Source organism: Schistocerca gregaria, unplaced genomic scaffold (genome assembly GCF_023897955.1).
Source record: "Schistocerca gregaria isolate iqSchGreg1 unplaced genomic scaffold, iqSchGreg1.2 ptg000255l, whole genome shotgun sequence".
Lineage (NCBI taxonomy): Eukaryota > Metazoa > Arthropoda > Insecta > Orthoptera > Acrididae > Schistocerca > Schistocerca gregaria.
The window spans coordinates 286656-314562 of NW_026061761.1; the positions used below are offsets into that span (position 1 = coordinate 286656).

Consider the following 27907-nt stretch of genomic DNA (forward strand, 5'->3'; position numbering starts at 1 on the left):
TTTCTTCTTTTTTTTCTTTTTTTTTAATTGCAATGTCTGACCACTGCAGCGTAAATCCTTATGTTTTCTTGTTTTGGGGTTCACTTTGGTCGCTATCGGACAGGTTACTGAAACTCAACTTAACCATTCAGTTATTTTTATTCATTTACGGCCTTTTGTCTTTGTCTCCTTCGTACATATTTCTTACTTAGTTTTAATCCACTTGAAAAAAAGTCAGAAGAACTAATAGGACGGTTTGTTTAATGGTAATTTAATTACAAAACATAAATCTTAGAGATAAAACTGCCAATTTCAGCACATAAAATGAGAAATAGAGAGTGGTACCGCACTAAGTTATCATGACTGGTAAAAAAAATGAACTTCATACACTGTACAGTAAGGTTTAAACTTATATTTACGATGTTCACAATAATAAGTTGTAGTTTTTCCACACAATATAATTACAAAAAGAAAAAAAAATTATGCACTATGCAAGTACCGAACGTACGACCTTTTATCAAGTAATCATTAACGTTACCAGGAGACTATTATTAGTCATTGCTGGCGAAACCTGGCCGGTAATGTATTAATACGAATAGAGTTGTTACTGTTTCCTACTGCCTACTTTTGATCGTAGGCGTAGCTTTATTCGAACACCTTTTAAGAATATTGTATTCTCTTGTACTTTCGTAATCATTCTGCTAATATAGTAGAAAAATCTGCAGAGATAATTTTGGGGATAGACGTTTATCAGTTCTATTTACTGAGGTGCCGCGCATATATGTTTGAATCAAATGCTTAATTTCGTATAAAAAAACAGATATTGGCCAAATTTTCGTAGTACCGACTCCTGCTGATCTTGGACAGAAGCAATTTAACGCTAATTATGAAAACAGGTGTTCAAACTCGATACCGCAACAAGAACTGCGAAATTTGCTTTTACGTTTAATAAAAGATATCAGGGAAAAACTATATTCCACGCCCGCCACAACAAATGCTTTTCGACTAATTTAGCTTAAATTTGTTGAGATTTTTTGTTGCTAAATATCCAACACGTTCCGTCTGAAGCCACTGATCAGTTTCAGCAGTGTATTAGACGGCTGAGTGCAAACAGCTAAGTATGCTGCAGAAGTGGCGGCGCAGTGCGCCACGAACGGAGGCCGCACTTCCCCCAGCGGCCTCTCTCTGCCCGCAGCACGCCGCGCGGCCTGGAGGACGTGTCTGGCTACCCGGCGCTGTTCGCGCACCTGCTGGCCACCGGCCGCTGGTCCGAGGCCGACCTGCGCAAGCTGGCGGGGCTCAACATGCTGCGCGTCATGCGCGCCGCCGAGCAGGTGAGCGCTCCTGACGATGCGCGCCCCGGCAGAAACATTTGGCGCCGTAGCACTCTTGTACCGTACAGGTATCACGTCTGGGCCACGAAGTGAGTTTTCTTTATGATAATGATGCGGATGTAAAGTTGCGCAAATTTCGTGTAATGTGTGGAACAATACATAGAATACTGGAAAACTGGGAAAAATAAAAAAGCTGTACTTTCTAAAACTATAACACTATAGCGACGTCGCTACTTCTTATGGAAGTGAGGGTCGGATAAGGACAAGGAAAGATATGCAGTTGCAAATAAGAACAACCCTCAGCTGTAAAAGGGAAAGACAACAACGAAAATTTATGCCGGACCGGGAGTGGAACCCGGATTCCGCACTTTATGCGAGCAGCCGCCTCAGCTGGTGTGGCTATCCGTGCGAGACCCTCGGCCAAACCGTAGATAGAAATCCTCCCTCGTAACCGGTACTCATACGCATATTATGTAATGCCTTTACCGGGGAGGAAATTTTAATTGAAAGTCTCTCCCTGCCATCGGCTCACAAATTCGGTACTGCAGTACCTGGTTTGTTGAGAAGAACGATGTAATGGCTCTGAGCACTATGGGACTTAACTGCTGAGGTCATCAGTACCCTAGAACTTAGAACTACTTAAACCTAACTAACCTAAGGACATCACACACATCAATGCCCGAGGCTGGATTCGAACCTACGACCGTAGCGGTCGCTCGGTTCCAGACTGCAGCGCCTAGAACCGGTCGAACGGTGTAGTGTCCGTTAGGTTGTGACGCAGGAGCGTTGAGATGTGGAAGTTTGGGTCCGCAAGCAGTCGTGTAGAGCAGGAAATTCCGATTCTAGTCCCCATCTGGCGCAACTTATTGCTTTTCTTATTCCTCTATAAGTGGACACTGGTTCCTGTTCACAACTAGGAATATATTTCAAGTAGCACATAACGATTGCAGTCGCCACAGTGGCTGTTCCTCTGGAAAGTCACGCATTTCCGAAGAAGCAGTGCTTAGTTCATCTTAGCAACAATCCTGCAGGTGAGATTGTTGACGAGAGTAAAGAGCTACACAAGAAGCGATTTCATTAAAAATCGAAAAGTTTATAATGAGTTGGATGTGCTTGTCATCAGTGAGGAAGCAGCAGAACATGTAGACATACGGAAACCATGTGTTAACAGAATGAGAGACGTATATCTACCCAAGATAGTCCTGAGGTACAGTTTACACGGGCAGAGAAAGCAACAGATTTACTCGTAAGACCACGGCGAGGAGCAATGTGAGGAAGATGGCTCCCTGCAGCGTCGCCAAGTGCCATTCCTTCGTTGGTGCAGGCTGCCTGCCCGTAGCCTTATAAGCTGAGGCGGCTGGAAGCAGCTTTGTAACACTTCCGTGAGAGCTGTCTGCCACCTGCTGTCTAAACGCCATTGATGACTCCGCCTCAGTTCCCCCCCTGCGGGTTCGGGGGTAAGAATAGGCCCGCGGTATTCCTGCCTGTCGTAAGAGGCAACTAAAAGGAGTCTCCAAAGTTTCGGCCTTATGTGATGGTCCCCTCTTGGGTTTGACCTGCCATTTTCAAAATTTCCGTTGTTAGTGCGTGCCATTTGGGGAAGGACGCCTTACGTGGTGTTTTTCTGTTGGTCCATCGTGCACCCCCATCTTGCATGCTATCTATTGTCGTGTGGAGGGATTTACACCCCACGTCTTCTGGGTTGCCTCCTCGTCTTGTGCGCAATCCCCTTCTTAGCGTCCACGACAACTGTGGACACTTTCAACACCTAAAATCCAGCACGGTAACCAGTCCGTTGTGGTGGGGTCGTCATGTACCCTCTTGGTGGTAGCCCCCTGACCACGCAGGGATCGCACTACAGATGCCAGAGCTGTTTCCTCCCCATGCATGCCAAGGAGTATGTGCCCATCTTGTCTGGGGCACGGGGACTCCGGGCAATGGGATATCGGCCAGGTACCCGTTGCTTTGGCTGGGTGGCGCCCTTGGGGAGAGCCCTCGTTCGGAGTAGGTGGCATCTGGGCGGATGTGGCGCAATGAAGCGCAATAAATCTCACCAAGCTGGTGGTCGCACTGCCACCAGCGTCTCTAAGCGAGGCAGAATTGAATTCGATGCTGCACAATATGATCCTCAGTCGTTCTCCTCGTTGGCTGCGCCGTGGGAGGGACGCAGATCTAGTGCCAAGCAGGAGCCTTATGTACCACAATACCTTGTCTGCAGCAGGACTGATGGTGACTCCTTTCTTTCGACAAAGCCTATGCTTTTTGTGGAACACCTGGAGGATAAGTTTGGGGAAGTGGCGGGGTTGTCTAAAATGAGGAATGGGTCCATCCTCCTCAAGATGTCCTCCCCGGCCCAGTCACGGGCGTTGCTCTTGTGTGATAAGCTGGGAGACGTCCCTGTTACCGTCACTCCCCACAGTAGCTTAAATATGGTCCAGGGGATTATTTACCATCACGACCTCTTGTTACAGTCCGATGACGAGCTGAGAGCTGACTTGGAACGACGTGGTGTGCATTTTGTCCGTCGTGTGCACAGAGGACCCAAGACCAACAGGGTAGCCACCGGTGCCTTTATCTTGGCCTTCGAGGGTGCTGTATTGCCTGAGAAGGTCAAGGTAATGGTTTACCGTTGTGACGTCTAGCCATACGTCCCTCCCCCGATGCGGTGCTTCCAGTGCTGGAAGTTTGGTCATATGTCCTCCCGTTGCCCATCCAGCGCCACATGTCGAGATTGCGGACGCCCCTCTCATCCCGATTCTCCATGTGCGCCTCTGCCTGTCTGTGTCAACTGTGGGGAACACCACTCTCCATGCTCTCCGGACTGCCCCATTCTTCATAAGGAGCGGAAGATTATGGAATTTAAGACCCTGGACCGGCTTACTTATCGCGAGGCAAAACTGAAATTTGAAAGGTTGCATCCTGTCCCTCTTCAAACTTCTTAGGCTGCAGCCACGTTATCGTCGCCCTCGCGGGCGGCAGTTGTCGCCACATCTGTGCCGCCTTCAGTGGGCCCTCGGGGCCGTACATCTCTGTCTGCCCCCCTCGTGTCTGGGGGCAAGCCTTCCTCTGTTGCCCCCTTGGCAGTTGGGGGCAAACCCCTTTCTGTCACTCCCCCCGCACGTGCTTCGGGAGTGACATCTACTCCAAACCCAGGGGCTCGATCCCTCCCCCTCCCCCTCCTTCTCCGCCGGAGTTGTTTCTGCCGGCTCCTCTCTCGCGGAAGGGGTCCCTCGGAACCCTCCCTTCTTCCGTTTCTTCTGCTACCCCGCCGGATGTCAGCCAGTGGCTGAAGGTTCCTCCACCTGCTGGTCGTAGGGCTTCTGTGTCGTCGTCAGCCTCCGACGCTCCTTCAGAGAAACTCTCCCAGCCCTCTAAGCCAAAGGACAGACGCGAGAAGAATGAACGGGACGTGTCCAAGAAGAAGAACGCTCTGGCAGTTTCAGTACCGCCTGCTGTCAATAGTTGTGGCTCTGGGGATGAGGTGGAGATCCTCGCCGCTGCCGCGGATCTCGCCCTCACGGAACCCTCGGGGGCCTCTCCTATGGACACAGCTGACTCTCGCTCAGTGGTGGCCGTTGACTCTGCGGCGCCGTCTGCCTCTTAGTCGCCTTCACGCCCTCCCAGTCCCTTCCTGCTTCCATTCTCCAGTGGAATTGCGACGGTTATTTCCGCCACCTGCCTGAGCTCCGGATGCTTCTGAGTGTTTCCCCTGTTCTCTGCATTGCCCTTCAGGAAACTTGGTTTCCAGCAATGCGGACCCCTGCCCTTCGCGGTTGTTGGGGATACTATAAGAACCGTGATGACTGTCAACAAGCTTCTGGTGGAGTTTGCCTCTTTGTTCACCACTCTGTCTGTAGCTCGATAGTACCCCTTCTGACGCCTTTAGAGGCAGTCGCTGTCAGGATTGAGCTCTCGCCGGCTATTACTGGTTGCTCTGTTTACGTTCCTCCGTATGGGCAGCTCCCCCGACATGTCTTGGCTGCGCTGCTGGCTCAACTCCCGCCGCCATTGCTGCTTCTGGGCGATTTCAATGCGCACAACCCTCTGTGGGGTGGTACCGTCTCCGATGACCGCGGTCGCGCTGTGGTCATGTGTTGGCTCAGCTCGACCTTAGCCTCTTGAACACTGGTGCTCCCACGCATTTCAGTGTGGCCCATGGCTCGTTCTCGGCCATCGATCTCTCTCTTTGCAGCCCCGGACTTGTCCCATCCCTTCACTGGAGAGTGTATCCTGACCTGTGTGGTAGTGACCATTTTCCCATCTATTTGTCACTGCCCCAGTGTCATTCTTCTGGGCGCCTGCCCCACTGGGCTCTCAACAGGGCTGACTGGCCGGCTTTTACTTCCGCAGCCACCATTGCTTCTCCCCCACAGGGTGACATTGACGAGGTGGTCCGTGTCTTGACCTCGACAATTATTTCTGCGGCCGAGACTGCCATCCCCCGCTCTTCTGGACTCCCTCGGAGGAAGGCTGTCCCCTGGTGGTCGCTGGAGATTGCTGAGGCTATTCGCGAGCGTAGGCGGGCTCTCCAGTGTCATAAGCGGCACCCGTCTCTGGAGACCCTCATCGCCTTTAAGAAGCTCCATGCCTTGGCCCGTCGTCTTATTGCACGGCGAAAGCAGGAGTGCTGGGAGAGGTACATGTCATCCTTGGGCTCCCGTGTCTCCCCGTCGCTCGTGTGGTCCCGCATCCGGCGGATTTATGGATACCGGACCCCTATGGGTGTCCCTGGAATCTCCCTGGACGGCGCTGTCTGCACGAACGCTGCCACCATTGCTGACCACCTTGCCATGCACTTTGCTACGAGCTCTGCGACTGCAACTTAGCCTCCTGTCTTTCGCTCTCTAAACGAGCGCGCCGAGTGGACGCCGTTATCATTCCACACACGTCGTTCTGAAAAATACAATGCTCCTTTCAGCGAGAGGGAATTCCTCGCTGCCCTCGCCGATTGCCCTGATACAGCGCCAGGACCGGACTGCATCCACGAGCAGATGCTGAAGCATCTCTCTGGGGACTGCCAGAGACACATCCTCACCATCTTTAACCACATTTGGAACGAGGGCGTGTTCCCGTCGCAATGGCGAGAGGGTGTTATCGTCCCCATCTTGAAGCCCGGTGCGGACCCTCTGGCAGTGGACAGCAATCGTCCCATTACCCTCACCAACGTTTTGTGCAAATTGCTCGAACGTATGGTGGGGCGGCGTTTGTGTTGGGCCCTTGAGTCGCGCGGTCTCCTCGCTCCATCCCAGGGTGGCTTCCGTCAGGGCCGGTTTGCTGCGGACAATTTGGTGCGGCTGGAATCGGCTATCTGTACGGCCTTTTCCCGCCGTCAGCATCTCGTTGCTGTATTTTTTGATCTGCGGAAGGCATATGACACCACATGGAGGCATCACATCCTTGCTACGTTGCGTGAGTGGGGTCTTCGTGGTCAGCTCCCAGCTTTTCTTCAAAACTTTTTATTGCGCCGCTCTTTCCGGGTGCAAGTCGGTGCCGCCTCTAGTTCATCCGCATGGAGTCCTGCAGGGCTCGGTGTTGAGCGTTTCCTTATTTCTAGTGGCCATTAATGGTCTGGCTGCAGCCATGGGGTCGTCGGTGTCTCCTTCTTTGTATGCCGACGACTTCTGCATCTCATTCAGCTCCACGACTACAGGAGTCGCCGAACGCAGGCTGCAAGCAGCCGTTCGCAAGGCGTCATCATGGGCTCTGACTCATGGATTTCAGTTCTCTGTTGCCAAGACTCGAGTTATGCACTTCTGCAGGCGTCGGACGGTCCACCCTCATCCGGAACTTTACCTCGACGGTCACCTACTTGAAGTGGTGGACACAAGCCGCTTCTTAGGACTCGTCTTTGATGCCCGGCTCACATGGGTTCCTCATATTACTCAGCTGAAGCAAAAGTGCTGGCGGCACCTCAATGCCCTCCGCTGCCTGAGCCATGCGTCTTGGGGTGCAGATCGCAGCACGCTGTTGCGATTGTACAGAGCCCTTGTGCAGTCCAGGTTTGACTATGGGAGCCTGGCCTATGGGTCTGCATCACCCTCAGTGTTGACGTTGTTGGACCCCATACACCACTGTGGGGTTCGGCTTGCAACTGGCGGTTTCCGTACATGCCCCGTGGATAGTCTGCTGGTGGAGGCCGGGGTTCCCCCGCTGCGGATTCGCCGCCACCGACTGCTCGCCGACAATGCTGTCCACGTGCATTGCTCACTGGGCCATCCCAATCATCGCCTGCTTTTCCCTGCCAGGGTCCTCCCTCTGCCCGACCGGCGTCCTAGGTCTGGGCTTTCCATTGTTGTTCGCATCCAGTCCCTGCTGTCAGAACTGGGGTCGTTCCCTCTTCTGCCGCCCTTCCGGGCCTGTGCACCCACGCCTCCCTGGTGTATGACCCGTCCGTCCGTCCGCCTGGACTTGGCATGGGAACCCAAGGACTCAGTTCCGCATGTGGCCCTCCGTCACCGTTTTCTTGCGCTCCTCGCCTCATTTTCAGGCTGTGAGCCTGTCTACACTGATGGTTCCCTGGTGGATGGTCGTACTGCCTACGCTTTTGCTCATGTTGCCCATGTTGAACAGCGCTCCTTGCCAGCTGGCTGCAGTATTTTTACTGCAGAGCTGGTGGCCATATTGCGCGCTCTTGAGCATATGCGTTCCTGCTCAGGTACGTCCATCGTCATCTGCAGTGACTCCCTGAGCAGCCTCCAGGCTATCGACCGCTGCTTCTTCTTCTCTTCTGGTATCCTTTATTCAGGAGTCTGTTTTTGCCATTACCCGCTCTGGTTGTTCGGTGGTCTTTGTTTGGACGCCAGGTCACTTGGCATCCCGGGGAATGAACGTGTCGACAGGCTGGCCAAAGGGGCGGTCGACGCCCCCACTTTGGCGATCGGCCTCCCGGCTCGTGATTTGCAGCTGGCGTTGCGCCGTAAGGTGCTTCAGATGTGGCGTGACGGGTGGCGTAGCCTGACTTCGCCGAATAAACTGCGGGCTGTTAAGGAGACGACTGATGTGTGGCGGTCCTCCCTGCGGGCTTCTTGCAGGGACTCTGTCATCCTGTGTCGGCTCCGCATCGGCCATACCTATCTGACGCACGGACACCTTTTGCGTCAGGAAGATCCCCCCCCCCCCCTGTGTCAGTGTGGGTCCCGGTTGACGGTCGCCCACATTTTGTTGGAGTGTCCCCCCCTGCGCACCCTCCGGCAGACTTTTAATCTCCCGGGCACGTTGCCTTTGGTTTTATGCGACGACGCCTCCATGGCTGACGACGTTTTAAATTTTATCCGTGGTAGTCCTTTTTATGGTTCCATTTAGGGGGGACCTGTCCCTTTCCCTTTCTGTGTATCTTGTCCTCGAGTGTCTCATTGGTTGCAGATTTTAATGTGTGTATTCGGATGGTTGACTCTTTCCCAATTTTTGTTCCCATGGTCAGTCAACTACTCTCCGGCCCTCTTCTTTTCTTCCGTTTCTTTCTGTCCGGTGTTCGTCTGTACTCTTCTTGTCTGTAGTGTTCGCTGCCACATTGGTGTTCTTTCAGTGACTGGGGGGAGGGGCGTCTCCTCCCTTCTTGTTCCGTAAATTTTGTTTCGCCTGTTTTTGGAATGGGGGACTGATGATCTTAGCTGTTTAGTCCCCCTTAAACATCCCAACAACAACAACAACAACACAACAGCCTCAGTTCTCCGACGCCTGCAGGACAGACTAGCTCATCTCGTGATCAGAAAGGATTATGAATTTCAATGGAAAGTCAAGCTTCAAACTGTGTCATATTCACTCTTTAACTAAATTTCGTTTGGGTTATTCTTGGCTGTAGGTGAGCTCATGTAAATTAACAGATTAAAAGGCAGTCAACGTAAAATTATTTTCTTTCTTCAATATTTGTGGTTACAGCTGAATATCAGTTAGAGAAATCAATGGATTTAACCAGGGCTAACTTCTTTACCAGTCCATCAGTAACGTAATGAATAGATCAAATATAGCAAAAATATTCTGCCATCAGTGATGCAGATAGTTTCTTATTGATTTGACTCTCTTAACAGCTGAAGCTCCCTGTGGAATCGGTGATGAGTAGAAACGTGTAACTGCAAGAATATCCTGGACTGTGAAGGAGGGGGGATAGCTGTAGTGGAAGACAGAGACTGCAGTACATACGTGAGATAGCTGAGGACGTTTTGTCCAAGTATGACTGTCAGATCAAATGGGTGTGACAGGAGAGGTAGTTGCGGCAGCTGCATCAAACCAGTGTGGAACCAAGCCTTCCATCATTCAGTAAAATGGCATAACAGTAAAAAGCTGCAGGTAATAATGTTTTAAACTGCTGTAGTTGATCACAGTTTACAAACGATTCCAGCTGACGTCTAGAAATGCAGGTGTTGCTGGTGCCGGCCCAGGCGCTCGCGCCTCCTTCCGCTGCTCTCGCAGGTGTCTGCCTGCAGTCAGTGATGTAAGTTTGCTGACAGAATGGGACAACTGGTTTGGAAGTGTCCACAAACACACCGTGAATAAATTGCCCTACTTTGTAATTGTATCTACGTGAAATTTCCAACATGCGTACCGCTTGTCGTACGACACAAAACACCAGTGGTCGTAAATACATCCAGACTGAGAGGGGAGTCATGCCTTGTCGATGGCAGTCTGAGCAACAACGCAGGCAATGTATCTCAACAAGTTCCTGAGTGAAAGTTACAAAGGCAACTGCATGCAAACGATATTTGTGCTGGGATATCTCGCAAAAAGGCCATGACTCAGGATAACACATAAAGCGTCATGTCTTTAATGGGCTAAACAACGGAGAAATGGGACACTATTAGTGGCTGATTGTAGGTGTATAGTGTGGGTCAAAGAGTGGCCGTTTTCCCTGCTTTCAACTGACGCAAAGCACAGAGTCCACCAATGGCCAAATCAGGAGTTTAATTCACAGTGTATGAATTCTGTAGTTCAGGCCAGAAGTGGTTTTCTGATGTTTCAGGTGTTCTGCAGATACACAGCCAGAAAAAAACAGCAACACTAAAAACATAGTTAATGTACAGTAATGAAATTTCGAGAATACATTTGTCTAGCTAACATATTTAAGTGATTCACACTCCAATATCACAGCATTAGAAAAGTCATTGCAAATGTAGAGCCCTGCTACGTTATTAACCGGTGTAACCCCCAGAATGCAAGCATGCAAATGTGCATGCATTGTGTTGGACAGGTGCCATAGATGGCTCCCATACTTCAGTGGAACTTGCAAGGGTTCAGGACGCATGTGGAGGAACTTCGTCTACTCTCTCAGGGTAGACCACTATGTCTCTGTCTCCAGGAGACCTATTTCCATCCCTCATACTCCCCTGAGCTGCGAGGCTATACACTCCACAAAAAGGACGACCTGTGTGGAGAGAGAGCTAGAGGAGGTGTAGGTATTTTCGTCAGGACGGACTACCACTCCTCGTCTCTCTCGCTTATGACGACTTTACAGGCTGTCGCTGTGTCTGTGCAAGTACGTCATCCATTGACTATCTGTTCACTTTACTTGCCCCCACATGACGCACTTGATGAAGTGGCCCTCACCGACCTTCTTACACAGCTCCCCCAACCATTCATTATTTGTGGTGATTTTAATGCCCACAATGTGCTTTGGGGCTCTGCAATTACCTGCCCCAGGGGTAGAGCAATTGAGAGGCTTCTCCTGTCATCCTTTGCCTACTTGCTCAATGAAGGACAGAGTACTCATTTCTGCACAGCGACTGGGTCGTTCTCTGCCATTGATCTCTCGCTTTGCTCTCCAGCTTTTGCCGCCAGTGCTCACTGGGAAGTGGTCGCTGACTTGCATGGCAGTAATCATTTCCCCATCTGGATTCACCTGCCAGATGACGTGGGCCCCGAAAGGAGACCACCACGATGGGTGCTCAGTGGACCTGACTGGACACTTTATAGCCAGTTGGCCCAATGCGAACACTGTGCGACTGTTGAGGTGTGGGTTAATCATATTACCGAAACGATCCACTGCTGCAGCATCCATTCCACAGTCCACAGGCCCCCGGAAGAGGCCACCTGTGCCTTGGTGGAGTGCCGAATGCCGCTCTGCAATCAGGACCAGGCGTGCGGCTCTGCGTCGGTTCAAGTTTCTGCCGACTGCTGAGAATCTTGCAGTATTTCGGGTGGCGAGGGCAAGGTGTCGCCGCATTATTCGTGAGAGCAAGAAGAGGTCATGGCAACAGTTCCTGAATACCATTAACCGTTCCACCAAAAGTTCCATTGTGTGGGAGACCATCAGGAGAATTTGTGGCAGAGGAGGGAAGTGTCCCATAGCTGCTGCAGTGAATAACGGCACTCTCCACACGGATCCGCGAGACATTGCCCAGACTATGGCAGCGTATTTTGCCACAGTTACTGCAACAACCAGTCAGGATCCAGGTTTCCAGCGCCATAGGGCCGTTGCTGAGAGATGTAGTCTGGACTTCCAGTCCACCTCTCAAGAAGTTTACAACTGCCCATTTTCTATGTGGGAGCTGGATTCTGCATTGTCTGGAGCTCGTGACACATCCCCTGGTCACGACAGGATCCATTACAGTATGCTATGGCACCTCACAATGCGCAACAAAGAAATCCTACTCGCAATTTTTAATGCAATTTGTGCGTCGGGTCACTTTCCTGTCGCGTGGCGTGAGGCAATTTTAATCCCTTTTTTAAAACCTGGGAAAGACCGCACGAGCCCAAGTAGCTACCTTATTGTTGCATAGGGAAGACCTTGGAGCGGATGGTCAACCGCCGCCTTGTCTGGATGTTAGAATCCCGGCAACTCCTTAGTCGCTTTCAGTGTGGGTTCAGGAGGTTTCGTTCCACCTTCCATAACCTGGCCCTACTGGAGGCGGCTATACAACAAGCTTTCCTACGCCGTCATCACCTTCTAGGTGTATTTTTCGACATTGAGAAGGCCTACGATACCACTTGGAGGCGTCTCATCCTGGAGCAACTTCACGAATGGGGTTTTCGGGGTTGTCTTCCTCTTTTTATTCAGTCTTTTCTGTCGCCACGATATTTTAGATACCGAATTCGTGACATCCTGTCTGATCGCTTTGAGCAGGAGGACGGTGTCCCTCAGGGTAGCATTTTAAGTGTGACTCTCTTTGCCATCGCTATTAATAGCATTACGTCCATAGTGAAAAGTCCTGTCCAGTGTTCTTTGTTTGTGGATGATTTCTCTTTGTTTTGCTCTTTATTAAGCCTTGAAACGACAACACGTCAGTTGCAACTTACGATTAGACGATTGGATGACTGGGCGCGGAAGAGTGTTTTTAAGTTTTCCACCGATAAGTCTGTATGTGTTCTTTTTAACCGTTCTCGTTCGATTTTAACCTTTCCTGAGTTGCGGATGAGGGACACTGTTCTTACTTTTAAAGACATGGTGAGGTTTCTGGGGCTCATTTTTGACTCGAAGCTCACATGGTTAGCTCATCTTAAAGACCTGAAACGGCAGTCGCTTAAGGCTTTAAGTATTTTAAAATGTCTTAGCCACAGTACATGGGGAGCTGACAGGATTTGTCTGCTCCAGTTTTACAGGGCGTTTGTGCGATGTCGGCTCGATTATGGGTACACGGTGTATGGGTCTGCGAGGCCTTCTTACTTAAAGATGTTGGATGTTGTGCACCATGAAGGGCTTCGGTTGGCCACTGGGGCATTCCGAACTAGCTCCATACCAAGCCTGTGTGCGGAGGCTGGTGAACCGCCACTTTCTATGCGGCGACGGCTACTTACAGGCGTATAAAACTTTGTCCACGCCATACACCCCTGTATACCCTGCCGTTGCTCAGCCTCCTCTGTTATTTCATAACCGGCAACGTGCGACGCAGCTCTATGGGATTCGCACACAGGATTGCCTCGCTGCGATATCTATGGCTGGTCTTCGTGTTTTGCGTCGCGGTTGGTGCAGATCTCCACCTTGGCTCCTCTGGAGACCCAAACTTATTTTAGATTTGACTAATTTTAAGAAAGATCGCACACCAGATTTTACATTCCAATCTCTGTTTTTTTAACATTTTAGATGTGCATCACGGTTTCACTGTCGTGTACACTGATGGCTCCAAACAGGAGAATTTCCTTGGCTGGTCTGTAGTGTTCCCTGATCAAGTTACCCGGATTCGCCTCCCTGCTGAATATACCATTTTCGCAGCGGAGCTCTACGCGATCCTGAAGGCACTGGAGCAGATGAATCGTGTTCAGGGCGATCGGTTTCTTCTCTGCTCCGATTCTCTTAGTGCCTTACAATCACTGCAGCACCTGTACCCGACTGAGGCGATGGTCCAGCTGATACATAACCAACTGTACGTGCTCCAACGGCGGGGTACAGAAGTATCCTTCTGCTGGGTGCCTGGTCATGTTGGCATCTGGGGCAATGAACAGGCCGATCGGGCTGCCAAGGAGACCTTCAGAGAGCAGGATGTGGTCCAGTGTCCTATTCCCTTGCAGTCAGTCATCGCTGCACTCCACAGGAAGTGCATGGAATTGTGGGAAGACGAATGGTTGGCGGTGACGGCCAATAAACTGCGGTTGATGAAGTCAACCACTCGGCCGTGGCGTTCCTCCTGCCGGTTCCTCAGGCGGGAGGAGGTGGCCCTCACACGACTTAGGATCGGGCACTGTCCTCTCACACATAGCTTTTTATTACGGCGGGAGGATCCACCGTTTTGTGATGCTTGTGGCGTGCACATCTCTGTCCGGCACATTTTAACAGACTGCATTTTATACCGTGATGCACGGGCAGAAACACAAGTTGCTGGGGATCTGCCTTCTGTTTTAGCTAATGATGAGATGTGTGTGTCTAGGGTTTTTAAGTTTTGTGATGTGTCTGGACTCTGGCCTAAAATTTTAGGCTGGAGGGTTTAGTGTATTTGCAGAGTGGCTGACTCCTCCCCTTTTTTCCTTTCGGTCAGCCAGCCACTTCCATCTGCTACATTGTTTTAGCTTCCTCTATCATTTTCTTCCTGTGTTGACCATGTTTTACTGCTGAAGCTCTGCTTCATACCACGCTTTGGTGTGGGTGAGCACATGTTTTTCAATGATTGTTACCCATGTTTTCTGTTCCGTTTTATATTCCTGTGCTGGGATTTTTCTTGACACCTGTCTCACTAAGTTACTAGACGGGCGCTGAAGACCTCGCCACCGTGCGCCCAGAACCCCTCTACTGCTACTACTAGCACTTGATCCTTTTTGTGGGAGGCACCAAGTTTGTCCATCTGTTGCTTAAATATAGGTGCGAAGCATTCAGATTCGCTGATGGATTTCGGTGGAATGGTGTACTCGTGGTGCAGTTCATGCCAGAGGTGCTACAAAATTGTTCAATCTCGGTGCCAAGAAATTGTGGTCCGCTGTCAGTCACAACCACTCAGGAAATTCCTCGAGGGAACAGATTGACGACAAGGGCCGGATTGTCGAATGAGCTATAGTAGAGTGCATAGAAACCACGACGGGAAATTTGCTGAAAGCATGAACGACTGTGACCCATCGTGTATTCCAGGAAGGACGCTCAAAATTGAAGTGCAAACGTTGCCAAGTTTCTTGACGTTTGGGCCATTCATGGAGCTGCTGAGGTTGAGCAGACTTATGTTCAGCAGAGGTTTGCCATTGAGAAGTCAACTGTTCAGTTGGTGCATCCAGACCATGCCAAGTGCAATGACATCACGTCATCTGCTTGGTGCGAACTATGTCCCAATGACCTTGGTGGTCGGCCACGGTGGTCAAGCGGTTATAGGCGCTTCAGTCTGGGACCTCGCGACCGCTACGGTCGCAGGTTCGACTCCTGCCTCGGGCATGGATGTGTGTCATTATCTTAGGTTTAAGTAGTTCTAAGTTCTAGGGGACTGATGACCTCAGATTTTAAGTCCCATAGTGCTCAGAGCCATTTCAACCATTTGACCTTGGTGTAGTGAACGAAGTACGTCAGGCTGCAGAGCCTGGGGAACCACATCGCATGACTGATCATTGTTGGTGCAAAGCAAAGGAATACTGTGAGGGGCCTGCCGACGTGCAAAACATCGGCGAACGACCAGGCTACAACTCTATCTTGCTGAACGCAGTCAACCAGTGTGGGTGTAGTGCAAGAGAATCTGCAAAGCAGGATCTGCTGCTTTGGCTTGCCCTAGTTTCCGGTTATTAAGTGGAAAAGTATAGGATGCACCCGTGTCTCACGCATCAGTGTAGCAACAATAGGCAGAGGACCTGTCGAATATTGAATCTGGATCAACAGAGAAGCGAGAAACAGCATCTGCATTGGCATGCTTAAATGGTTATATGAGAGAAAAAGTGCCCACCGTGGCAGTTTCTGTATTTTACTGTATGGTACTGACTGAGAAGCGCTGAACAAATATATTGTAGAGTTTAAGGTCAATCTCTAAGCAAAACCTTCTGCCTAAAAGATTCTGGTGAAACTGGTAACACCATAGAGAATGGCGACAGCGTCCTTTTCAAATTACAAGAATTGGATTGCGCTTTGTTCAACAACTTCTAAGCAAAGGCAATAGGCCTGTCAACAGAACCAAATTTATGTGACGATACTGCACTGACGCCGTAGAAAGAAGCATCCACAGGGTAGGCTGGATGAAAGTGAAGATGACATCGATCGCTAAGCATAGCATCTTTCAGCTTTTAGAAAACAGACTGATACTCTCGGGATCGAACAAAAGGAGTATTCTTCCTGCACAAGCGATGCAGCGGAGCCGCGATTTGAGCGGCGTTAGGAATAAATCGGATGTAATACGCGAGATTCCGCAACACAGACAGCAATTCCCGCCCACTGGGTGGGGATGGACGCTCACGGATAGCAAGCATGTGTTACTACAGTGGATGAACACCCTTGCCATAATGACTTGTCCTAATACTCAAGTTAAGTCTAAAAAAGAAAAACACATTTTTCTCTGTTACATCTGAGAGCTGCTGTAGATAGACCTGTGAGTGCGAAGATGTGTTCCTCAGGAGCGTTACCTGAACGACAGTGTCATATAAATAGTCCGGACTAAAAGAAACTTTTGCAGTCAGCTGCTCCAGAGTATAGCACATTTGGAAGCACCCACGAACGGCAATCTCGAAAATGTAAAGAGACCGAGAACAGTGTTAATAAATAACGCGTCTCGCGCTTGCGCATCTAGAGGAATTTGCAAGCGTCGCGCAAATCAACTCTGGAAAATTAACGTTCGGCCGGCCGGCGTCAGTTGTGCTGGGCGCGGCAAAGGATAACTGTCAATGACTGTTTGAGAATTCACAGTTTTCTCGGCGGTCGGACGGAGTCCGCCGGATGGCTTCTTTAGAATGAGAAGAGAAGAGGCCCACTGGCTGGAAGTACTGGGTGCTGTGACCCAACTGTCTCTCAAAGCCGTAAGTCCTGAGCCACCTGTTCTCGATGAGCATGAGGAACAGGACGAGCTCTAACAAGACGTCACTGTTCATTGTCCTTAGTTATGACATGGGCATCAAAATTACTAGCTTTGACTAAACCGTCAGAAAACAAATCCTGAAATTCAGCACATAACTTAGCAACACCGTCCCGAGGAAATAACAGAATGTGTGAATGCTTAATCCAAACACTTCAAAAGAGTCAAAACCAAAAATATTAGCACTGTCTTGGGAAAAAAGTTCTGTAAATGTCTTTGTCAAATTTCGGAAAGCTGCAGGAAATCTACAATTGCCTGAGACAGAATTCAAAAAAGGTTCAAATGGCTCTTAGCACTATGGGACTCAAGTGCTGTGGTCATCAGTCCCCTAGAACTCAGAACTACTTAAACCTAACTAACCTAAGGACATCACACACACCCATGACTGAGGCAGGATTCGAACCTCCGACCGTAGCAGCAGCCCGGCTCCGGACTGGAGCGCCTAGAACCGCACGGCCACCGCGGCCGGCGAGACAGAATTCCTTGGCCGTTTTACGCCACCAGCTTCAGCCGCGATGTGCACAACTTAAGTTTGTCAAGCAATTCGTAAGCGCTTCAGCTGATCAAAGTCACTGAAGCTGCAGTATCAAGTGGCAAATTGAGTGACCGCCCAGCAGTAGTAAGAGACACAAAAGGTTTGTTGTCTTCACGTAGCACTACACACGAGTTGGAAACCTTTGCTGAACGATTATAACACTGTTGTTTCGCACTAACGGTACTGTGGGGCTTTGAAAACATACTATATACGGTTTGCGACTTAGATTTGCGCGAAGGGTATTAGAAGGGCGTGTCTTATATTTCTGTAAACACACTGATTGATCTCGATCCGTTTGCCGCAAGAAAAGCAAGACGCTTCACGTGATGGGCAAGCTCGGCGAACATGTGTCGTATTACAGCGCGGATGGGACTTGAGTGTCTGTGCCGAACGCGATACGTGTTCACGCGAGCGCCGTGGCTGTGACCGGCCGGTCGCTCTTTGCGAGCTGGCTGCGAACCCTGTTTATCGCGGCCGTCTACAGAACAAACAGGCTCCACCTCAAAACTGTCTGCTGCGCCTTCGCAGGATTCTTCATAGTTGAGACTCCTACAGAACCTGTTGCAAGGAATGGTGCGGGTTTCTAAGAACCTGTTACCAAATTCGAGAGTCAGCCACACTGTGCATGATGGCGTCGTGCACCATGACGTCACTGCAGTAGTTGCTACAGTCACATTTGAATGTACACGTCTACTGGGACGTTGAAATTCATCAGCCGCCCACTTACGGTACGTCTCTCATTGTTGCTTACGACCTAAGGAACTCGTTACGGGCAGCCGCTTCTTGTACCCTGTCCTCATAAACAAAGCGCCTGCAATAGGTCCTCATATTGTACTAATTCAGGGTGCGACGTGGGAAAGAGTTTCGCACAAAGCTTGTAAGTAGTCGCTCCCGCCATCGCCAAGAAATAAGGATGTTTATCAGAACGTTATATGTGATGCGCTGCGATGTGCGTGTTGAATTGTGTGAAGTACTCTGCCCAGTGTGCCCTTACCTCATCAAACTCACGAAATGCCGGCATACACAGTTTGTCCATGATAAGTTGACGATTCTCACCGTGACTGTTGAGAACGGCCGCGCTGCCGCGTCGTGGCTGCCGAGGGGTCAGGAGGGGTGAGGGGAGAGGCAGCACTGCCCGCGGGTTTGCACTTAACACGAAACCACAGACAGCACTCGCGGAAACATTATCCGATTAAGAGACACTTCCATCGGATCGGAATCCACCTAATTTGTCGGGGGGAATAGCAGGAACCAGCATATCTGCATCCCCTCTCCCTCCTCCCGTCGACTTCCGATAGTTTCGTACAGTTGGAGAAGTTGTTAAGTTAGTGGAATCAGTTTCTTCCAGACCAGGTTTCCAGGTGCGACTCCCGGTCCGACACACAATTTTAATTTGTCAGGAAGTTTCAAATCAGCGCACATTCCGCTGCAGAGTGAAAATACGTTCTAGTTTCTTGCATCTTGCTGCAAGTACTTGCCGATTTTTTTATCAAACTTATAGAAGTTTTGTGTGTTCAGTACCAGTGTGCAAATATTTGTGTCCAAAAAGAGAATGTCACCAAGACAGACGCAGCTAAACTAATGTACTATTGCAACGCAAAAGCAGACTAGCACTATTAGTCAAGGAAATGCAATGCGATCTATTTGTTTTACCAGAAGAAAAAGTGGAATGGCAGTTCAGACGCCTTTAAATTGTAGCTGAATTTTTAGTGTTAACGTAAAATAAATCTTGTACACTTGTGATTAAAGTAATAAATATTGCTTGCAAAAAGCGAAGAATAATTAAAACGCAATCTCTTGAGGACATACCGCGCCGCATTTTTCTTTCCTCCTATCAGATATTTGATTATATATCAGACAGGAGATGTTCGACATTTGCGTTCGACATCTACAAAGTATTTAAGTCCTTTGATTTAGTTAAATGAATAGTGTTTCTCGGTTACATGAGTTTGTTCTCTCTAATATTTTTGTCTATTTTTTATTTTTGTCTTTCGTCACGATCTTTGATTATTAATAACACAGCAACAACGGTGGTGGTTGCTCTGGTTTTTAAGAATAACTGCATTCCTGCAGTAAGTATTTACAGCAAGTTTCTGAAATAATATTGCCCAATGACTTCGAAAAGTCAACTTGAGTAAGTTTCTGTTCTATTGCAGATACCGCAGCAAGTGCTTACAGAAGTTATTTGCTAGTGAACACAAGCCTTTCGTAATACTTAGCCTCTAAAGGCAGCTTGGCGTTGGTAGCGCTCGGAGACAAATAAATATCTTACAAGTAGTGGCTATTCTCTCCGGTTGTGGCAGGGCTAGCGAAATGGTCTAGCTATCGTGGGCAAACAGTACGTGGGTGATGCATTGGCCACGGCGTCTTGTGTGAAGTTATCTGCGCCGTCATGAAGCAGCTGTGCCACTTGTTAACTGTGAAACTCAATAAAGTGTGAGAGATCAACTGCAGGTGGCGCATCAGGTGACTGCGGTGCAGTAGCCATTATCAATTAAGCATTGCACAAATACAATCAGCAAGAAGCGAAAACAGCACAGAGAGAAAGAAAGGGAGTGGAAGAACTGCAACTGTCGTACCAAAAACATAAAGAGCACAAGCAAGGCAAAAGCTAGGGACGCAGAAGATAACCAATAGCAGCAAAAAGCAATGAAAAATAGAACAAGTAAACTAGGCTTGAAGGTGGCCACAAGTAGGCACCGCGTCTCGTTGCTAGGTATGTTGTGTACGACCTCGTTCGCAATTGTAAAGACACATGCGCTGCAGAGTGGAGTGGCAACTGTCTTCATAGGAAAGCTGGACAGGATCATAAATGTTTAGCGAACAAGTCAAGACAACAAAAAGAAGATTTACTTGTATTTCTCAAAGTGTATTACAAATAATGCAGCAAGAAATGGAGTTCAGGACGAGGCTCTCTGAAATGAGGCACGAACTGTGGCGTCTAAATCGCGACTAGGAGGTGTCCGTGCAGCGTCACCCGGTGAAGCGGCTCCGGTGCGAGCGGGCTGCGCGGCTGCTGCCGCTGCTGCTGCTGCAGCAGGCGGCGTTCGTGGCGCGCAGCAGCCGGGCTGGGGGCGCGCGCCACTGCGTCTGCCAGAGCCTGCGCGACGTACAGTGGCTGCAGGAACACTCGGCGGGAGTGCTCTTACACGCTCTCGTTCAAACTCTGTGAGCTGTTGGTAATGGCGTCTCTGTCGCCTTAACGGCATTCTTGACTAACATCAAGTCGCCACCTCCAATCTCAAAGGTAACTAGTACTTACGACCGTCACAACTTGTATTTAAAGCGAACACGATTTGCGTAGTGGCGGTACTGGCGCTATTCGTATGCGACTGGTGCAGAATGTGAAGAGACGTCATCTTTCAAATGCAGAAACACACCAACCAACTTTCTCTTACGTTGGCCAACTCTTTCTAAGAGTTGCGACTTTTTTCCGTCATTGTAGCGGCTTCGGTGCACTCTTCCAGGTAATTCTTGGTTTCTACGTGGTCCATCACCGAGTGTTTCCATTTTTCCTACAGTTTGATGATGGACTTTCTGTGGACACGCCCTGTCGAAGATAACAATAAGCACGTCAACTCTTGTTCGCTCTTACGTTCCTCACTTGACGAACACACAGGTCCGCATTCAGACTTCGAATGGTTAACTAAATTAAGAGAGTTTATTGTCATATAAATTATACAAGACTGCTTTGAATAGTGGGTGAAATGTAGCAGTTAACAGGCCAGCAGTCTGGCAGCCGTATGGAATGAAAGCACCAGTGAGTGATTTTAGCCGGATGTGGCTCTCTTCTCCTTGCCATTGACAAGGCTAGAGGTGGTCATACACGGTGCAAGCATGATGGCAGCTGAAGAGTGACTAGTATTGTACGTGTCGTGCTTATGTTAACAGGAACACAGGCTACACGACTGATTCCTGACCGTCCTGGACAGAAGTAAGGTAACTGATATCTCAAAAAGTTTCTGGACAGATATTCATAGTTCTTTATTTCTAGTTTTGACCATTATGTACTCATCTAAGACATTTTCTTGTACAAAGTAATGGCTGGTTACTGCATTCGTTGGATGAAATCAATAAGAAAGTTTGAAATAGAACATGACACTGCAGTGCAAGAAATAAGAGAGTGGTTTCATCTAGAAAGTTAAATTTTACGGTGTTGCTCAAGCATGAAAGTTAAAAAAAGTAACATGACACAAATATAGAAAAATTCCTTCACATAGTGATATGGTAATGAAAAATTGCTTGCTGTGGACGTATTGATCACAGTTGAATATGCAAGTGAAGCGTGGAGGACAGGACGTCAGAATGTAGAAAGACTGGAAGTCACTGAACTGTGCTGTTATCGGAGAATGTCAACCATTATGTGGACACTTGAAGTACGAAAAGAAGAAACATTAAAATTAATAGGCATGAAGAGAATTCTACAGGATATTCTTACTAGAGGGAGGGTCACGTTAACACAACATCTGCTACTATTTCCACAAGTAGCCAACATGGGTCTGGGAGGAGTAAACGAAACTAAACTCCTCCCGACGGTACCGACCGGCCGCCGTGTCATTCTCACCCAACAGGCGTCACTGGATGCGGATATGGAGAAGCATGTGGTCAGCACACCACTCTCCCAACCGTATGTCAAGTTTCTGAGAACGGAGCCGCTACTTCTCAATCAAGTAGCTCCTCAGTTTGCCTCACAAGAGCTGAGTGGACCCCGCTTGCCAACAACGCTCGGTAGACCAGATGGTCACCCATCCGAGTGCTAGCCCAGCCCGACAGCGCTTAACTTTGGTGATCTGACGGGAATCTGTGTTACCAGTGTGACAAGGACGTTGGCTTGGGAGGAGCAGTAGACGATAAAAGTGGGAAGCTAAAATACACATAACGGATTACACAGGAAGTTGGGTGTGGTAGCTATGTAAAAATGGAAGAATTCGTACATAGAAAAAAAGTGAAGGGCAGCGTTGGAGTAGCTGGAAAACTGATGGCGTATACATAATGAAAATCAGAAGAGTTTTTGGGATAAGAGGACGTGCGTATTTTGTTCGTGGGTAGCAGAGTGCTGACGGGAGAGCTTGTGGAGGCAGCGAGGCGCCGTCTGTTGCAGATGAGGGACGCGATGCAGCTGGCCGGCATCCCGCCCTACGAGGCCGACCCCCCACTGCCGCCCACCGACAACTGCTCGTCGGCCCACCTCTTCTGAGGCGGCAGCCGCAGCTCAAGCCGCTGCTCCTGGCGTCCGGCAGCAGCAGCCGCCTCCACAGCCGGCTCTGGCCGCTGCCCCTGGAGTTCCGGCTGCTGTCACCACCACAGCCGTCTCGTCAGCCGCCGGCTGTGGGCCGCTGCTCTCCACACTGCACCAGCCGCGCCGTGCTGTCCCAGTCAACACGTGGGCTTCACTGTCTGGTCCCTGCAACTTCCCAACACCTACGTACAGGCTCCTCAAACCAGTACCAGCAACTGTAGCGTTACTGCGCTGGTCACTCCATTTCTCAGTTCACTCGTGACGAGAGCAACGGAAACAAGATTCAATAATTTTTCGTATGCATGAATTTCCTAGAAGAAACTGTTTCCTGGAGTTAGTTTCTTACGGCATAAAAATTTACTTTTCTTTGGATTGTGATTACCCAATTTCGCCACACACCTAATTTAAAAAAAAATTAAAAGCTCACGTGGTGTGGTAGTGTCTGAAGATCGAATTCGATGATTATCAAAACCCATCACTTATTTCATTTTATGACATTAAGTACATCCTGTCAGTTTTTCTGTTGTTAGATGAAGCTACGTAATTGAATGTAACAAAAAGGAATTTCGATTCGCAAATGTTGCTACATACCAGGTCAGCAGATCAGCAAGGAGCTGGCGAGTATGTATTCCCATATGATCTACAGCACTACTCCCCCCCCCCCCCCCCCTGTACCAAGTTACTTTCTTCTACGCCGCTATTGACGTGGATACTAGACCCGTACCAGAAAGACAAACTGATTAATAGGCGTAGGCGTCCAAAAGGGGCGACTCAAAGGTAGGGGCACTTACGCTCTCCTGGAATCTGTGGTGTAGACGGTAATCTACTACAGAATTCTCACACATTTCTAAAATTAATGATCATAGATCCATTAAACCACAGGTTCAGCAATGCTGACTGCGGCGAGGTATACTATGACATTAGCGGTCACTATGTAACTTCATGAGAAATTTGGCTACTTCCAAAACTTCCGACGCCGTCTTACAGTGAGAGTTGATCTGATGCGAGACTCCACAAGACTCGCCGAAACACTTGACCGCCCCAGCCTCTCCTCCTACCTCCTATCATTTGTCTTCCACTCGCCTTATCACCACGTAAGGAGCCGCAGGGAGGGTCATGTTGAACAGCCTGTCGCGCACAGATCTCGGGAAGCTCACCAGCGCAGCACAAGCGTGACTGCAGTATTTTTGGCCAACAGCTGTCTCTAATTGCCGCAATGGCAGTCCCCCTCTCCATGCAACGCAGTTTAATGACAACATCAGTTTTATTTCTCTCTCTGCGTAAATGGCGCGCCTACATTCAGTCTTATACGACAGCGACCTCTCTGTGGTCCCTGAAGAATACAGCCAGTTAATAATGAAAATGTGCTCATCTGTGCTTCATGTGTCGTCCCAAATTGAACAGCTTGAAAGAGAAAAAGCAGTTTTCTGCGCTGGAAAAGAGAAGAACAATTGCATAATTTCCAGTAATGTGCAGCCACGCAGTTACAAGTTCTGTAACATAGCTTACAAGCGTGCGGGACAACTTGTCAGTTGCGGCAGACAACGAATTTCTCACTTCAGTCTCCGGCGGCCAAACAGTGTCAGGTTTTTGGAGCTTCCCACGTTGGCCGAACTGACTACCGGCCGTCTGCGACATTTTGTACATCATCATCATCATTTAAGACTGATTTCAGCGTTCAGTCTGGAGCATAGCTCCCCTTATAAAGTTCCTCCATGATCCCCTATTCAGTGCTAACATTGGTGCCTCTTCTGATGTTAAACCTATTACTTCAAAATCATTCTTAATCGAATCCAGGTACCTTCTCCTTGGTCTGCCCCGACTCCTCCTACCCTCTACTCCTGAACCCATGAGTCTCTTGGGTAACCTTGCTTCTCCCATGCGTCTAACATGACCCCACCATCTAAGCCTGTTAGCCCAGACTGCTACATCTATAGAGTTCATTCCCAGTTTTTCTTTGATTTCCTCGTTGTGGACACCCTTCTGCCATTGTTCCCATCTACTAGTACCTGTAATCATCCTAGCTACTTTCATATCCGTATCCTCAACCTTGTTGACAAGGTAACCTGAATCCACTCAGCTTCCGCTCCCATACAACAAATCTGGTCGAAAGATGGAGGAACAAACAAACAAAATGGAAGTACAAACAAATCAAAAACATAGATTTGATAACACGTTGTGTTGACCTTTCTGCGAGTCAAGAAAACATAAGTGTGAAAGTAATGTAGAACATGTATTAACACTATTTCGTAAGCGAACAAAGTAATATGGCGTAATAGTTAGTTATTTAATCAGGTAGTTTCATATTTAATGCATCTTTCGTACAATTAATTGCGATGATCACTTAACGTTTACACTAGGTATTCATGTCTACCCGATGATCATTTAGACGGTTTCAAAATATATTTCTTGTTTCTCCAGAATGAAGAGTATCAACGGCATTTTACCTGGTTATTTTTATTGGTATGCAGATAAATTTTCTCTGACATTGTGATTTTTTCCCGTTTTTAATTTTGAACGCCTCTAGCTTATTTCATAAATATTCTAAGCATATGGATGACGTTATGCTGGTTATAATTGTTGGTAACTAGAAATATTTTCTCTGTCGTGCTGTCTTTTTTATCCCAATTTTTTACTCTCATTGTCAACCTAACATGAGTGCCATATCTCAGATGTCTGCCTGTCCAGGTAAGCACAGCTCGTGACGTTCACCTCCACCCCTTTCTCTCTCTCTCTCTCTCCTTGTCTCCCTCTGTCTCCCCCCCCCCCTCTTACTTTAAATTAGCGCAATGCACGAAGACGCGTTAAGGCGCATGGGGAGGAGTGCACAACTCTGCATTGCGTAACAAATTTAATAATTCTTTTGACACACTTATGTTCAGTGATGTAAAACTGATGTCCCACTCCATGCTTCATCCTGTTATGGGTCTATTTCTCTTTTGACTTTCTAAAGTAGCCTATGTTCTTCGTCAGGGTTGACGCTATTTCCATACAAAATTTCAGCTGTTTCAAATCAGTTCAGTGGTTTAGTTGTGAAAACGTAACCGACAGAACCACTTTCGAATTTACTAATATTCTTATAGGCGTATGTATTAAACACGTTGAGGATTGGATAAGGATTGTATTAATTATTATTAATTATGTAGAACGTATAATCAATAAAAACATTTTCATAAATATGATTAAGTTGATAATCAAAGAGGAAACGCTTTATCAAATAGTAAATATTTTTCACTACATCGCGTTGTATTGTTCAAATCAATGAATATCTTGTTCTTTCTAAAGTATCTTATGTTCTTCCTCAGGGTTCAATGTATCTCCACATTAAATTTCATCGAAAACCGTTCAGCGGTTTAGTTGTGAAAAGCTAACAGACAAATACAGTTTCGCCTTTATAGCGTTACTGTGGATGTCCTTTGCATATACACAATGTGACTGTAGCTATGAAAAATATAAGTCACGGATTACGTTCACTAAACCACTCTACTTATTCAAAATTGTCTCCCCCTGAATCAATACATGGCTGAAATCATTTTAAAAGTGTTTTGAAACAACCATTGTCGTCCTATTTTGGAATTGTATTAGTAGTGCAGTCCAGTTTTCTAGGATGTCATTCACTGAGTCGTAATGATGACTTTTCATTATCAACTTTTAATTGGGGAACAAGCGGAAGTTGGCTGGGCTGAAATCCGACGAATACGGTGGGTGATCCAGCACTGTGATCCGTTTGCCGGCCAAAAAGCTCGCGTAAGAATATATAGAGAAAAATACTAATATATGTTGTGTACAATTTTTTTTTTAAATCTTACACCATCAAATCTTTAACTACCACAACACGGTGCAAGATTAGCTACAAGTTGGGATATATGGATACAAGCTGTTCACAAAAGATATTTTTATCCTTATACCAGTATTGTCACGCTGACGTCAAAAATTAAAAATTTCAAACAGAAAAGCGTCATAATCACTGAAACAATTTTGAAGAAACTTTGTCAAAATCACGGAGTCATAAAGTCTCATTGACTAATACTCGTCAAAAGTGTTGAAGATGGAAGTAAACTTCAAATAATATTCTTCGACTCCTGATCTCATTTATAGGACATGAAAGAGTAACATCAAAAATTTGGAGAAACTGACATATTTCTCAAAAGAAAGCAAGATCAGGAACAACTTTTCTTAAAAAGAAAATGTTCGCTAATGCTGCCCACCAACGCTAGGTATCATATAGAATTTGGTGTCTCAGAGAAGATGACATTTCACTGAACTAACAGAGACTACTAACCACATTGCACACTGCCTACCCTAGTAAATTGATAGAGTGAGTTTCAACAAGAGAACCTTGGAATTAATTGTCTCTTTCTGAAGAGAGATTGTTTAAAAAGGAATCAGGAATTTTAACTGCCTCGGCCTATCCTGTTTCGTGCAAAGCAGATGAGTGTTTATAGGGACGACATATTGTATACACAAATCACAGAGCGCCTCTCAGGGGCATAACCAATACACAAGGATACATAGAGCTGCTGGGAATCATTAACGAACATTTTGTCTCAAAGAAAAGTTGCTCCCAACAACGTGGGCAGAGTCTTTCGTCTGTCTCTCATCCGACATGGAGGAGTCTTGCTGTAGATTCTGTTGCTGAAACTGTGATATTTCCTTCAGTCTTATTTACGGAGGAGCCAACATTTGGAGGCGACAGAGTAGCACTTTTCCGCTATCATTTTTGTGGGAAAATCCAAATCCTTATTGTGTAATTCAGACCAGACACGACTACTATTTTAAGGCTAATGTACTGGTTAAGATAAATGTAGGGGATAACGTTAATCTATGATATTAGAATAAGCCCTCGGTCACAAATATCCAGTCAAAAATGACCAGGTTTCGACGCTACTATAAGCGTCGTCTACAGAATTGGACTAACTGTTCTAAAACATATTAGGTATATAATACAATAATAAAATTAAAGTTTCTACTGACTGGAAAAGATGCAGTACTACAAGTCACATATTAAAAAAGATCTGAGCCGGAGAGGCGACGTCACGAATAGTTGTGAGATGGGCTGCTCGTACTGTGAACCCTTGTTCACACCACGTTCCTTGCAGATAGTCTTTGAAGGGACAGCCCGAATTGTTTCATTGGTAATTACTTTTAATGGTGATTCAATGAATCTGTTTCTCAACCATAAGGCAAACGGGGGACACAAGCAACCACTGCCACACACGGTACACTCCCACACGGCGTCTTTACTTTCTCTAATTTCGCATTTCACATTACTATATTACGAGGACTCCTCTCACGATTACATTTATTGGGTACGGTAGAGGGGCGGAATTACTATTTCATACACATAAATATCATTTTTATTCCCCCCCACACCCTTACTCTACGTTCTGCACAAATTAACATACATAAAGTTACGAGGACATGT

At 47.8% G+C, this 27907-nt stretch overlaps 1 protein-coding gene across 1 annotated transcript in view; it reads left to right on the plus strand.

Annotated features, from left to right (window-relative positions):
* Positions 1-22440, plus strand: part of LOC126305108 (dipeptidase 1-like) — a 144887-nt gene extending 122447 nt beyond the window's left edge. The window contains exons 11-12 of the mRNA XM_049992017.1: positions 1175-1313; positions 22345-22440. Coding sequence (XP_049847974.1) covers positions 1175-1313; positions 22345-22440 — 235 coding nt within the window. The remainder of the gene's footprint in view (positions 1-1174; positions 1314-22344) is intronic.
* Positions 22441-27907: the final 5467 nt, after the last annotated feature.